This window comes from Eulemur rufifrons, chromosome 1 (genome assembly GCF_041146395.1).
Source record: "Eulemur rufifrons isolate Redbay chromosome 1, OSU_ERuf_1, whole genome shotgun sequence".
NCBI classification, from domain to species: Eukaryota; Metazoa; Chordata; class Mammalia; order Primates; family Lemuridae; genus Eulemur; species Eulemur rufifrons.
Genome location: NC_090983.1, coordinates 100340093 through 100353329, shown reverse-complemented (window position 1 = coordinate 100353329; position 13237 = coordinate 100340093). Strand labels below are relative to the sequence as shown.

The window sequence follows — 13237 nt, the reverse complement described above, 5'->3', positions numbered from 1 at the left end:
GTCCATGGAAGCACAGGTGTCTGGGGCCTGGGAGGGCCACCACCGTCTTGCTGGAGCTGGAGTGAGTGGGCTGGGGGTATCACACTCCTGCTGGCCCCAGGGGCCACCCAGTGCAGACTGCTCATGCTCCCCAAGGCTGAAGGTGGTGGCTCTGGAGGGAAGCCAGGGCCCAGGAGGCGTCTTTAAGGAGCTCAGGGCCAGGCCAAGGAAGAGACTTGGGTGACGCAGTACTGGCTGGTGGGAACTTACAAGTGGGTTCATGTTGCAAGGAAATGGTTTGATAGTGGGGGTGGACTGCCTTGAGGGGTGAGTCCTTTGCCACCAGAAGGGTTCGAGCAGCAGAGGCTCAAGCACACCCTAGACGGACTTGTGGATACCGCCTGGGCCCTCCAGGGCCGTGCAGGCCTGGCCCACGACCGGCTTCTCTGGGCCCACCTGGCTCAGCCCCTCCGCATGGGCGCCAGGTCCTGTTCAGCCCCTTCCCCCATCTGTCCCCCAGTCACGCATCGCCAAGCGGGGGCGCAAGCTGGTGGACTACGACAGTGCCCGGCACCATTTCGAGTCCCTTCAAACGGCTAAAAAGAAGGATGAAGCCAAAATCGCCAAGGTAAGGGCTGAAGGACCGTGGGAAGAGCCTGCAGGGACGGGGCAGGGAGGCCGGGTGTCCTCGGGGTGGAGCCTTCCTCTGCCTAGTGCAAGGTCGCTGAGTGGGGGTGGGGACGGTGCCAGCCCAGGCCGTGAGTGAAAGGCCCTGTGGACGCCTGGGTGGGGGCTCACGATCACTTCTGGTCCTTCCCCGCCACCGGCCTCTCCGGCCCCTTGGCCCCATCCGAGGCCACTTTCTGGCGTGTGAGTAGGCCTGGCTTGGGTTTCACTGGAGCGGCGCCGCCCTGCCTGGCGTGCCCCGAGTGGAATTCTGTCACAGGATCCGTGTGGCCCTGCCTGGGCTGGAGCAGGCCGGTGGGCGCAGGGCTGGCCACGCTCGCCATGCGGTGGGGGGAGGGGCTGAGGGCAGCCCCCTGTGCCCGGGGCGACTGTGCTTGCTGCGCCCTCTGCCCTGCTAACGACTCTCGCCCTTCCCCTCTTCTGCAGCTGGAGTCCCCTCCCTGCCCTGGGGCTCCACGTCTCAGCCTCAGGGGCCTCCACCTGCTGCGGGGCGGCCCCCTGGAGGGTGGCTGGCTCGGCTGTCACCGTGTTTGGGGGCGTGGATGTGGTGTTTAATATCTGTGTCTCTGTTTCTCTCTCCCACCCCCTCCCATCTCTCCACTCTCCCTCCCTCGGCCCCCCCCCCACCCCAGCCTGTCTCGCTGCTTGAGAAAGCCGCCCCCCAGTGGTGCCAAGGCAAACTGCAGGCTCATCTCGTAGCTCAAACTAACCTGCTCCGAAATCAGGTGACACTGGCTTCTAACCTTGCACGCGCTGGTGCCTTCCAGTCTGTCGTCCTGTCCTCTCGCCCTGGGCCGGGCTGCAGGGCTGGCGTCTGAACACGGCCCTGAGTGGCAGTGGCAGAGCTGCAGCGGGCAGAGCGTCTCCAAAGGCCTCTGCTGGAGAGTCCTGCCTCGGGACCTCTGCCCTCAAGTGTACGGGCAGAGGCCGCTGGGGAGCTCTGGGAGACCTGGTGGGGTGCCCAGGTCTACCCCCTCAGTCCTGGGTCTGTGGTTGTTCACCGAGACTCATCCAGGAACCAGGGACGCCTTTCAGCTGTATGTTCTCTGGGAAGGCTCCTGTCCCCTGCCATGTGCTGTCCTTCAAGCCTTATAAGCATTCCAAGGTTATCTTGAATTTACTGAGCAGACACACCTGCCCAGAGAGGCACAGTCTCCTCCCAGGGTCCCAGGGCTGGATGGGGCAGAGTCGGGGCTCTCCTGACTCAAGCCCCAGGGTTATTATCCTGCCCCCCCTGGCTGGGCTCCAGGTGGGTGGTCCCTGCCACAGCTGGCCTGGGACCTGTGGGGGGGGGAGCCCGGCCCCCCTCCCCCCCGTTGATGACTCCAGAGAGGACACTGGGAGGGCTCTCCAGTCTGGCTGGGCTGCTGAGGCCTGGAAGGTTGGCCGTTTGGGGGTTTTGTGGAGGGCAAGTGCTCAGCACCATGGTGGTCCTGGGGGGCTTCCTGGAGGAGGCTCCTTGTATAAAACTCTGGGGCCATCCCTGCACTGTGGCAGTAGATAGTTTACTCTTCTCAGCCCCTTGTCCTTGGAATGGGCCAATGTGGCCAGGGACCCTGGATGCACTGCCCTGTGAGAGGTGGGCCACATCGTTTTCTCTCCAGTGAAACGGAGGCACGTGTCAGGTCAACGTAGACACAGCCTGTATGAAACTCTCGCACTCCTTCATATTCCCACAGCAGGGGGTGTGGTGGGGACGGGTGACAGGGGACTGGGAGGTTGGGTTTCTCTCTGGGCAGCTGCCCCATTTCTTCTGGGCCACCTCTTGATTTCATCATCTTCAACCCACATGTATCGAGCCCTGCAATGTGGACAGCTCTGGGCTCAGTGTGGCTTGCTGCCCAATTTCCTACCTGACTGGCTGCCTGGTTTCTTTAGGCTAAGGCCATGGGCTGTTTTTGGAGGCACTGAGTGTTGGCAGCCTCATCCTGGGGTCGAGGTGACCCTGGCTCTCCAGGGAGGGGGAGATGGCCAGGGGGCTTCCATAGGCCTGGAGGAGGAGCGAAGGCTGGGTGGGTGGGCCCTTGCCTGTCAGTTCAGGACTTGGGCTGGAAGAGGGAATGGAGCTACTGATCCAGAGTCAGAGTTTCTGCATAACTTCCCCTAAAACAGCTGGAAGACTTTGGGTAGCAAAAGCCCCTGGTAGGCCATGGGGCCTGGGATGGGGCCTGCCCACTGCTATTGGCTCCTGGGATAGCTGTGGTTGGGTCCTGCTGGGAGGGCCCCAGCGCTCACCCTGGGGGAGCAGCAGGAGAGAGAGAGTGTGAGGCGAGTGATTGCATCTGTGGCTGCTGGACTGCAGATGTTTCACCTTTCAGCCAAACTGGCTTTTCCATTTGTATCCCATTTTTACTTGAGCACATCCTCTTTGTCCCCATCCCGCCTCATGCCTGCTGGAAGCTGGAGCCTTTGGAGTTACGCGTGGGTGGCTGGCTGGCTGTGAGCTGGGGCACGTGGGGCCCTGGGCTGCCGCCCTGGTGGACTTGACTTAGGGGAGACAATGCATGCTCTTGAGGCTGCACCTGGGGGAGCCGACCAGCACCACCTGTCCCCTGATCTAGTTCTGAGCTGCTCTCCACACTTGCCACAGCCCCCGGAAACCTGCCCGCGGGACCCTGGGCCCACATGGCTCTGCTCTTCCTGTCTGTGGGCGTGCCGTGGAGCCGTGGGGGCTGCGAGCCCTCCCCCACAGTGGACAGTTCTTCCCTCACTCCCTGCCACTCCCAAGTGCCAGAACATGAGGGATGTGACCCAAAGGGGATAGAAGATACAGGCCCTGACTTCCAGGAACTCTAGAATGGAACCACCCCCTTGTCTGAAGCAGCATTGCTGGGCCACGTGAGCATGGCTTGGGCCAGAGATGTGCTCCCTAGACAAGCTGCTGCGCCACCAACACCGCTGTCCTCAGATTGCTCATAGGGGGAGTTAGGTTCAGTGGGTGGGGGCGGCTCCATCCCCATGGAGAGGTGGCCCTAGAGGGTACAGGAACTGGGGAATGTGGCACTTGAGGAAGACTCTTGGCTGTGGAGGGCGGGAGGTGTGCACGGTAGATAGTGCAGGGCTTGCGCCGTGACGGTGGGAGTCACTCATTCTGTGGGTGCCACGGTCCATCCTTGGCAGCCCCTGCCAGGCAGTGGGACGAAAGTCAGGGATGGCCTGAGGGTGGGGGAGGATCTGTGTTCTCAACCTGGCCCTGCTGTGGCTGTGCCCAGACCCCTGAGACTGCATCCGTCTCAAGAGAGGCATGCATGTTTAGAGAGACGTTTCTTTTTTTCTTATTCCACCTTTAAACTTATATTAGATCCTGAAAGGTCAGGCGAGGAGCCCACACCCACTCTAGCTAGTCCCTGAGGTGACTGTGGGCCCAGCCGCGGCAGCCCCTCCTAGCCCAGCGGGGGCGGGCCGGGCCGGTGGCTGAAGCCTGGTGGGGCAGCTGGCAGGGCCCGAGAGATCGTGTGCTTTGTGGCTAAGTGGCCTTCCGGCCAGCTGGCTGCCTTTGCCGAGGCCCCAGCGCAGCCTGAGAACGTGAGGCTACTGGCGGGAAGTGCTCCCCTGGGTGGGGCCGCCACATTCCTGGGCTGTGACTCAAACCTTGAATCCAAGTCCCCCCTGAGTCACTGTCCCCGGCAGCGCCCTCCAGGAGCGAGCAGCAGAGCCCCCTTCCCCGGGCCGGCCGGGTCTGTGACTCAGCCGCCGCCTGGCGGTCACTCCAGCTGTGCGACGGAGCCTTAGCGCCACCGCCCGGCGGCAGCTCCCATCGCGGCCGGCTCCCGGGAGGGCGGGGCGGGAGCTTGGGGCGGCCACGTCCCCTCCTCGCCGCCCCCCCACCCCCGCCCCCGGCATTCCTGGAGGTGCCTGAGCGGCCGCCTGCGACCTCTGCCTGGGGGCGCAGGTCACTGCAGAGGGCTTGCTGGGAAGGACTGCCCCAGGGAGGCGGCTTGAAGGCCGGTGGCGGTGCTGAGCAGCAGCTGCCCTCAGAAAGGGGAAGGAAGGGTAGGAAGGGAGGCGGCAACAGCGGGGCCCCTTAGCCTGGGGGGTCCACATGCCAGTGCGCAGGTCCCCTCAGGCTGGGGCTGTGTGGTCTGCCCTGTGCCCTTCCTGTGCCCCGGCCCTCACGCTGGCTGGCTCCCAGCGCGCTGTGGTTCTCCCTTTGGGGTTCTCCTGGCTGCGGGCCCTGAGGGGCTGCAGTGGGGGGGGCTGCAGTGGGGGGGGGCTGCAGTGGGGGGGGGCTGCAGTGGGGGGGGGGGGCTGCGGGTCCAGCCCAGCCTCTGTCTTGCCCAGAGCTCTGGCCCAGGAGGGGGGCGGCTGGGCCTGGGCTGGGCTGGCAGGGACAGCCCCCAGCAGAGGGGAATGACTCATCCTGCCCCCAGGCCGAGGAGGAGCTCATCAAGGCCCAGAAGGTGTTTGAGGAGATGAATGTGGATCTGCAGGAGGAGCTGCCTTCTCTGTGGAACAGGTGAGGGCCAGAGGCGCCAGATGCCTGCCCGGAGTGCAGCCTGCGTGTCTGCTGTCTGCCCCGTGCCCCATGCCCCCAGCGCTGTGTCTCCAGTGTGGGTGTGTGTGTTTCAGAGGGGCCTGCTCTGCCCTGCTCACCTGGCCCTCCTTCCCTCCCTCCTGCAGCCGCGTAGGGTTCTATGTCAACACATTTCAGAGCATTGCTGGTCTGGAGGAAAACTTCCACAAGGAGATGAGTAAGGTAGGCCCCGGTGACCCCTCTGGGGGCCCCACACCACCCTGGCCAAGGGTCAGAGTCAGAGGCACAGAAGGGGCAGCCTGAGCTCTCCCTCCGCTGGGGTTCAGGACACGCTGGGGGGGAGCTAACACCTCCCCCCACCCCGGGTGCCCTCACTAGTGCCCAGGCCCAGTGGGAGCTGCTGGGCACGCTGGGGAGGCTGAGAGTGGGTCCTGGGTGCAGCCCTGGCCCCCTCCCCACACCCTGGACAGACAGGTGGGGAATGCAGACCAGCCCCTCTCAGACAGTAAACGAGTTCTCAAGCAACCTTGGCCCAGGGAGCTCAGTGTTAGAAAATGGTGGCAATTTCCCAGTTTGTAGGAAAAGAACAAATAAATGACTAAAATTTTCTCAATTTTTAATTTTTTGTCCTATGTTTCTTAAGACTTTGAAATAGGCCCGCTTCATCTGCCAGAATCTGGTAGAAGAAGGGGTCTGATCTGGTCAGCTTGCATTCCTGTGTTGTGTTGTTTTCATCTTATCTGGCAGTTAAAACGCAAATTTGTTTAACTTTGCAATTTGAGAAACCCAGTGTTGGAAGTGCCCCAAATGCTGTTGGAGAAACCCAGTGTCAGCAAAGCCATCTTGGGGCCTCTCTGTACTCACATCCCTGAGTTCCTGCCTAGTAGGCCGTCTCTTTCCTTCCTACTTTCTCTCCTTCTCTTCAGAGATTTGAGACAACTTATCACAAGTTTAAAAAGCAGGTATTTTAGAGACGGAAAGATTTATGTAAAGTTAGTCCATGGAAAGATATGCCACAGGGCACAGTTGTTTATAAGTGGGAGGAAAATTCAGCTGTGAGCTTCCTAGTGGCCAAATCAAAGAAGGAAACATTCTCAGTAATGAGAATCGCCATGTGCCAGGCATAAACCTCCTCTCTTGCCTGTTCTTTCAGTGAAATCTGTGGAATTTGTAGTGTGATCTGAAAGCATCTTGGCAAAATGACCTTAACAATTATATTAACAGTCTATAGAAACAGTTTTTAAGAAAAATATGTAAAACAGCATAAGCTGTATGTGGTTTAGGATAGCCCTACAAGTGGAAGAAGGAGAAAAGATGTCCACCAGAAATGGTAGGTATTGGCAACGCAGTCCTCTTTGGTCTGTCTGGGTTTGGTGTGCTGGTTCCAGCTCTCACTGGTGAGGGAAGAGGAGTTTGTTCTGGGCAGCAGTAGGGGCTGGGGTGGGGGAGGTGTGGAATAGAGGTGTTTGGGGGATGCAGGTCTGTTTGGTGGCTCTGGAGCCCCCACCTCCTTGTCCCTCCTGCAGCTCAACCAGAGTCTCAACGACGTGCTGGTCAGCCTGGAGAAGCAGCACGGGAGCAACACCTTCACTGTCAAGGCCCAGCCCAGGTGAGTGAGCCCGCCCCCCGCGCTGCAGTGGGCGTGTGGGGAGCCCCGGTGGCGCTGCCTCTGCACGGCGGGCGGCTCCTGCCTGTGACCCCACTGTCGGTGTCCGCCTGGGCCCCTCATGGCTTTGGCCCTGGGGGTCTGGGGACCTTCCTGGCTTGGCCTCCCCATGCTCAGGGAATCAGGTGAGGGCAGGGCTCTGTCCTTGGCCATCCTCACTCCTCTAGTTGTGTTCCACTGAGGAGGGAGCACCTCGAGGAGTCCGCAGGTCTGAGCCTGGCGCCTGACCCCCTCATTTGTGGAGCAGGAGCCGTCAGGGCAGAGGTGGCGCTGCCTGCTTGGTTTTTGGGCTGGGGGAGCAGGACTGAATGATTCCTGGGTGTGCAGCCTTCTTGAGAGCGAGTGTCCTCTTCAGAGCAGGGAGGCGGCTCTTGGGATAGCCCGAGTCCCTGGACAGTGGCTGGCCTGGTCCCTGTCCTCAGCTGCTGCCCCTCAGGGAGGCGGGGTTGCCAAGGAGATCCCTGTTTCCTGAGAGGAACCCCGAGGGAGGGGGGAAAATGCCTCTTCCTCTGTCTGTGGCTCAGGGACAGCAGTGGGACTGGGGTGTCCCCTCCTTTCTTGCATGTGCGTGTGTGTGAGGAGTGTACGGTGTGTGGGCGTGGTGAGCGTGTGTGCACACAGGTGTGTCAAAGCAGAGCACACACGGCGCTGACGAACCTCCATAAAACTGCTTCTTGGGCTAGTTGAGGTCTTGTGCAGGCCTGAGAAGGTGCTCATGGATGCCACTGCCCCTTCCTTCCCTGAACATAAAGTAGGTGCCCCGAGGCCGGGGCCGGGGTGGGGAGCTGGGGGGAGGGAGTGAATAAAGGGGGCTGCGTGGTGGTGAGCGGGGCTGTCCTGGGCAGTGCTGGCGCCTCCCCCCCGGGAAGCACGAGGAGTGGAGGCTGGCGAACCTCCTTCCCACCAGAGCGGCCCACACTGGCCAGTGGACCCCTTCCTGGCACGCTGGGTGTACCCGGAGCCCTGGGGCACTGGGACCACAGGCAGGGAGGACGTCCTCGCCCCAAGCCTCTTGTAGCTCGCCGGGCTCTGTCAGCGCCACCCCGGCAGCTGGCTGCGTGCAGAGGCCAGCCAGGGCAGGCCCAGGTCCTCTTGCGGCGCTTGGGGGAGGCTTTTGACCCTTTGCTCTCTGAGCAGAGGGATTGGCAAAGAGGAAAGGGGACAGGCCAGCCCTGCATCTGGTCCTTCCCCAAAATGAAGGCCTCCACATCCTGTCCGTCCCCACAGAAAGAAAACTAAACTGTTCTCCCGGCTGCGTAGAAAGAAGAACAGGTACTGCAGTGAGTGCTGCGTTGCGGGCGCAGGGCCAGCACCCCGGCTGGCCTGCGCATGCGCCCTGCGCCCTGCGCCCTGCGCCCGGGGCGCCACTAACCCGTAACCCGCCTGCGTGTGGTGCTGCCGGGCAGGGCTGCCTGTGCTGTGTCGTGTGTGTTGGGCGGGAAGGAGGCGGTGGCGCAGGGCAGCCAGTTTGCCCAAGCGGCCTGGCTTCATGGGGCACGTTCCCCTGGGCGCCAGCGCGTGGCCAGCCCTGGGCGGCCGCTCCAGCGGGGCCTGCTGGGGAGAGCGCAGCGAGGAAGGCGGCCCAGGGCTCCGGGAGCGGATGCTGCAGCATGGTGGGGTTTTTGGTTCCAAAACCACGTGTGTATACATATGTGTAATTTCCATGCGTTCTTTAAGGCGGCAAATACATTCCTATAAAACACAAATTCATAAAAGGAAGACAGTACCAGCAGTGTCTCTCCCACCGTCCCGTTATCACCCAGGGTCCCTCCGTGGCTGGTTTCTGCTGTATCCTTCTAGACCTGCGTGTCCAGCGCAGCAGCCTGTCACCTCGTGTGGCTGTTGAGCACTTGACATGTGGCCAGTGTGACTAAGCAGCTGAACTTTTAATCTAAATTAAGTTTAAATTAATTTACGCTTACGTCCCTGCCCCTGTGGCCAGTGTCTGTGTGGTGGGCAGGGCTGTCCCAGAGCGCCTTTCTGCAGGCACCGACAGAGGGTCCCTCCCCGGCCCCTTCGCGCCGGCCACCGTCACACTGTCTGCCCCGTCACGTCCAGTACTGGGTGCTGTGCTTGGGGGCCTTGCCCCCTCCATCCCTGGCTGCGCGCTCTGCCACGAAGGTGCCACTGTTTGTCACCCAGGCCCTGCTTGTGACCTCCAGTGGTATCCGGTGCCTTACTGGGTGTGTGGACAGGAGGTGTGCCGGCCGAGTGCCAGCGTGTGACAGGGCTGTGGGGAGGCCTGGGGGCAGGCGAGGGGATCGGCCCCCAGCAGAGGGGTGGGACTCACTGCCTGGAGGACTCACTGCACCTGGGAAGTCTGGCTTTCTCGTGCTGTGGGTCTCGAGCTGTTCAGCGTGGGCCAGGGTAGAGCCCCTGGGAGCCTGCAGGGCAGCTGGCCTGGCCTCCGTGGCGAGTGGTTCCCACGGACCTGCCTGCACCCCTGGGGACCACAGACCTCCAGCCCAGAGTCACGCCCTGTGCTGTCACTGTCCCCAGGGCAGGCCCCCCACTCTGAAGGCCCACAACCCAGGTCCTGACACTCCCGCCCATTCTCTCTCTCTCACACACAAGCATGTAGTTTCACACTGGGGTCCACGGGGCACACGTGCACACGCGTACAGTTTCACACGTGGGTCCTTGGGACACATGCACACACGTCCACACAGCTCCCCCTCCAGTGCCCGGGCATCCGCACGTGTGCGCACTCGGCCCTCTCACCGTGGTCTCCCTACACGGCTCCTTTCTCGCCCTGCCTCCACAGTGACAACGCCCCTGCAAAAGGAAACAAGAGCCCTTCGCCTCCGCCCGATGGCTCCCCTGCCGCCACCCCCGAGATCAGAGTCAACCACGAGCCAGAGCCTGCTGGGGGAGCTGCCCCTGGGGCCACCCTCCCCAAGTCCCCATCTCAGGTAGGCATGATGTCTCCGAGCCTGTCCCCGCCTTCCTCCTCCTCCTGCTCAGCTGTCATCCCCTCTCCCTCCTCTTCCTCTGTCCCCTCCCGGGCCTGGGCCTGGTAGGTTTGGTGCCGGAAGCTTTGCCCAGTGGGCTGTGGACCTGGACCTTGGTCTTCTTGGGCCTCAGCCCACCCAGGCTCGCTCTGTGGCCCTGGTCTGCTTTGGAGGGTGGGGGGTGGGAGGGCGGCATCTGTGACCGTGTCCCTCCCCAGGCGGCCCCCCCACTGCAGCACCCTCCCGTCCCCTCTTTCCCTGGCCTTTGACTCTGTCCATCTTCTTTTCCTCCCTGGACAGAGGCTCTGGGGCCCTCAGCTCCCAGGGCGCCGGCATCTCCGGAGGCGGCCGCCTTCCCTCTTTCTGGCCTTCTCTCCTGCAGGGGGCTGAGGGAGGAGCCCAACCAGGTGGCCGTGCGGGACCTGTAAAGGGACAGAAAGAGGACGGGCTCAGAGGGGAGTGTGGGGTGGCTGGGGGTACAGGCCCTGGGCTCCGGGACCCCTGCCTGCCCCCAGGTCCTCCAGGTTTCTGCCGAGGCCCTAGGAGCAGACCTGCCCCGAGCCTGCGGGTGGCGTCCTCCCACCGTGGCTCCAGGCAGCCTCTGTCTCTCGGTCTGTGCTGTTGCGGCGTCCCGCAGCCATTAGCATAGCCCTGCTGAGGGCAGGAAAGGAGCCCGCTCTGAACAGCGCTTCCTCTGGGCCGGGCACGGTGCCAGCCCTTCTGCGCTTTCATTCCCTGAATCCTCACAGCCACCCTGTGAGGCCGACACTGTCATTACCCGAGTCTGACACGCGAGGAAGCCACACGTGGCGGGCTGGTGTGTGGCCTCTGCCGGGCCCTGGCTCCGTGCCAGCGTCCACAGGGACCGACTGAGGCAGAGCTGGGCTGGGCCGGAGAGAGGGCCTGCAGGAAGGGCAGCGGTGGGCAGGGCAGTCTGGCCCGGCAGGGTCCCTCCCCACAGGGAGGGGAGCCACGGCCTCCCGCAGTCGGCCAGGGCGCAGCGGGCCTCCCCTCCCTCCCTTCTTTCCCCCTTCACTTCTCCCTTCCCCTGCCCTCTTTCTCCTCTCTGTCAGCACAGGGGTTCTGGGTTCTGGACCCCTGCCTCGGTCTCCTCCAGGTGGCCTTGGTCCTGGTGTCTATGTCTGGGGGGAAAGTGACTTGTCATCTGCTCCCTCCTCAGTGGCCTGGGTGGGGCTGTGGCCTGGGGTGTGACTAACTGTGGCTTTGTCTCTGTCTGTCTCCCCGCGCGGCCCCCTCACCCGCCACCGACCCACAGCTCCGGAAAGGCCCACCAGTCCCTCCGCCTCCCAAACACACCCCGTCCAAGGAGGTCAAGCAGGAGCAGATCCTCAGCCTGTTTGAGGACACGTTTGTCCCTGAGATCAGCGTGACCACCCCCTCCCAGGTCAGCCGCGGCCGCCGCGGCCCAGCTCTGCCCACCTCTCTTGCCCTCTCTGGGCGTGCATGGTCTCCGCCCTTCATCCCACGCCCTGGGCTTCTGTCTTGAGAGCCAGGAATCTGGCCAGAGAGGTTGGTCTGAGCCTCCCTCGCTCCTGCCTCCCTCCATCATCTCCATCACCCTCCATCACCCTCCTCTAGCATGTGCTGTGGCCAGGCGCAGGGGCGCCGCGGGGAGCCGTGCTGTGCCCTCCGCGCAGTGGCAGTGGTGCTCTGGCAGGGGGGTGGGGGAGCGTGGGGGGCCCGGGGTGGTGAGGGGGGTTTCCTGGAGTGGGGAGAGCGTGCGGGGTGTGGCAGTGTGAGGAAGTGGCAGGAACACAGCTGGAACGGCCTGGAGTGGCCGGGGCACCTGGACTTAAGCTCCCAGAGCTGCTGCCAGCCACTTGGGGATGGGGTCAGTGGTCGGGCTGCAGAGTAGGGGTGTGTGACGCCCACTCACAGACGCACAAGTGGAGGGCCGGGCAGGGAGGAGTCGCCTGTGGTAGAATCGCATCTAGTCACCGCTGGAGTGGCTGACACATTGTCAGGTCGGCTCAGGGCTGGCTGGGCTTCCCTGCACCCCAGCCTGCTTGCTGCTCCAGCCTGGCTCCCTCCTGTGGCTGGGCCCTTCCCATGATGGTCCGTGCCTTTTGGGGAGGTTAGCTGGTCCAGACTGTGCCCCCAGCAGCTGCTTTGCGCAGCTCAGAGGCCTGGAGCAGGGACAGGCTGGAGGGGGTGAGGGTGGGGAGTGGCCATGGAGCTGAGAACCGTGGTCTCTGCTCGGAGGGGCCTGGGTGAGGGGCCTCAAGCTCCCGTGCAAGGACGTGGCATGGAACTAAGGAATTTTAAAACAAGGCCGCCAGTAGGTGGATGGGCGAGGCCCTGGTCAGGGGCCTGGCGGGCAGGTGAGCCCCTCTGTAGGAAGAGCAGTGGAGACGGGGCTGAGTGACTGCAGGGCTTGAGTGTGCCTCTGCCCGGGGCTGGCTGGGGAGGCCTGCCAGCTGCCACGTGTGTGCAGGTGAGCGAGAATGGCAGGATGGCGTGAGTACCAGCGCATCCTGGGGGGCACAGTGCCAGCACGGCCATACTCCCCCTTGTTTGGTTTTTACCACCCTCTGGGAGGGGGTCGTGCTCCCATTTAAGAGGTGGGGAGCCAGTGGGCCAACCGGTGGCCTGTCCAGTGGGCCAGTGCTAAGACAATGCAGGGTGGGCCCAGCTGGGAGGTGGCCCAGAGACTGCCCACACCCTGGGCTCCAAGTGTGCCTGTCCCTCAGGTCACCTCATGTCCCTCTTTTAGCCCCCTTGTGCCATCTCCAGGGAACCGGACCTGGGGGTCTAGTCTGGTCTGGGAGAGCTGTGCACCTTGGGTGGTGTTGCGGGGCAGGGGGTGGGCTTGTGCTGGCCCACGATGCTGGTGCCACCAGGGCTTCTCTGCTGTGGTGCGGTGAGTAGCCTGTGGCCCTGCACAGGAGGATGGTCTCAGTCCTGCGTGGCAGGGTGGCTGCCTGCTGGGGCAGGGCGGGGAGGAGATTGTCAGCTCTCTGGCGGGTGACCCTCCTCTTGGAGCATTTGCTGTCTGGGTTTGGCTGTCTTCTCAGAAGGGAGGGAGGGTGTTGTGGGGCTTGGTGGGGGGTACTGGGGAGAGACGCTGGCCGCCTGCTGGTGGGAGAGCACTGGGGGGCCGTGCACCAGCTTCCCGAGCGCTCATTCCTCAGAGACGGCCCATGACGGGCAGAGCAGTGACTGCCCTACCCCAGGCTCGCTGGGCAGGGCTGGGCCTAACGCACAGTTGGTTGCTGGGTAGGCCTGGGGCAGGGGCTTGGGGCTCAGGCCCCCTGCTGCCAGGAAGTGAGTCCACTTGGCCAGGGCTCTCTGTCTGTGGCTTGGTCCACCCATAGTGCCCGATGCCTTGTCCCCCAAGCTGTGGGGCAGCTGAGCATTTATGGGACCGAGGGTCTCAGGTCTCCCCTGACAGGCCCGCAGCTCAGCTGTGGCGGCCCCTCTGGTGTGTGCCCGCACACAGCCCCAGGTCTCAGCTCTTGC

The 13237-nt window shown here is 63.1% G+C and overlaps 1 protein-coding gene across 15 annotated transcripts in view; it reads left to right on the top strand.

Moving 5' to 3' along the window:
• BIN1 (bridging integrator 1) overlaps positions 1–13237 on the top strand; it is a 53795-nt gene that overhangs the window by 33893 nt on the left and 6665 nt on the right. For 4 of the 15 annotated variants that reach the window (XM_069463283.1, XM_069463119.1, XM_069462779.1 and 1 more), the window contains exons 6-10: positions 500–607; positions 5037–5122; positions 5287–5362; positions 6667–6749; positions 9571–9718. In XM_069463283.1, the coding sequence (XP_069319384.1) occupies positions 500–607; positions 5037–5122; positions 5287–5362; positions 6667–6749; positions 9571–9718 (501 nt within the window). Of the gene's footprint in view, positions 1–499; positions 608–1298; positions 1392–5036; positions 5123–5286; positions 5363–6666; positions 6750–8033; positions 8079–9570; positions 9719–11033; positions 11163–13237 lie in introns of all 15 variants that reach the window. The other 11 variants (XM_069462770.1, XM_069462452.1, XM_069462296.1 and 8 more) reach the window with 5 other exon arrangements.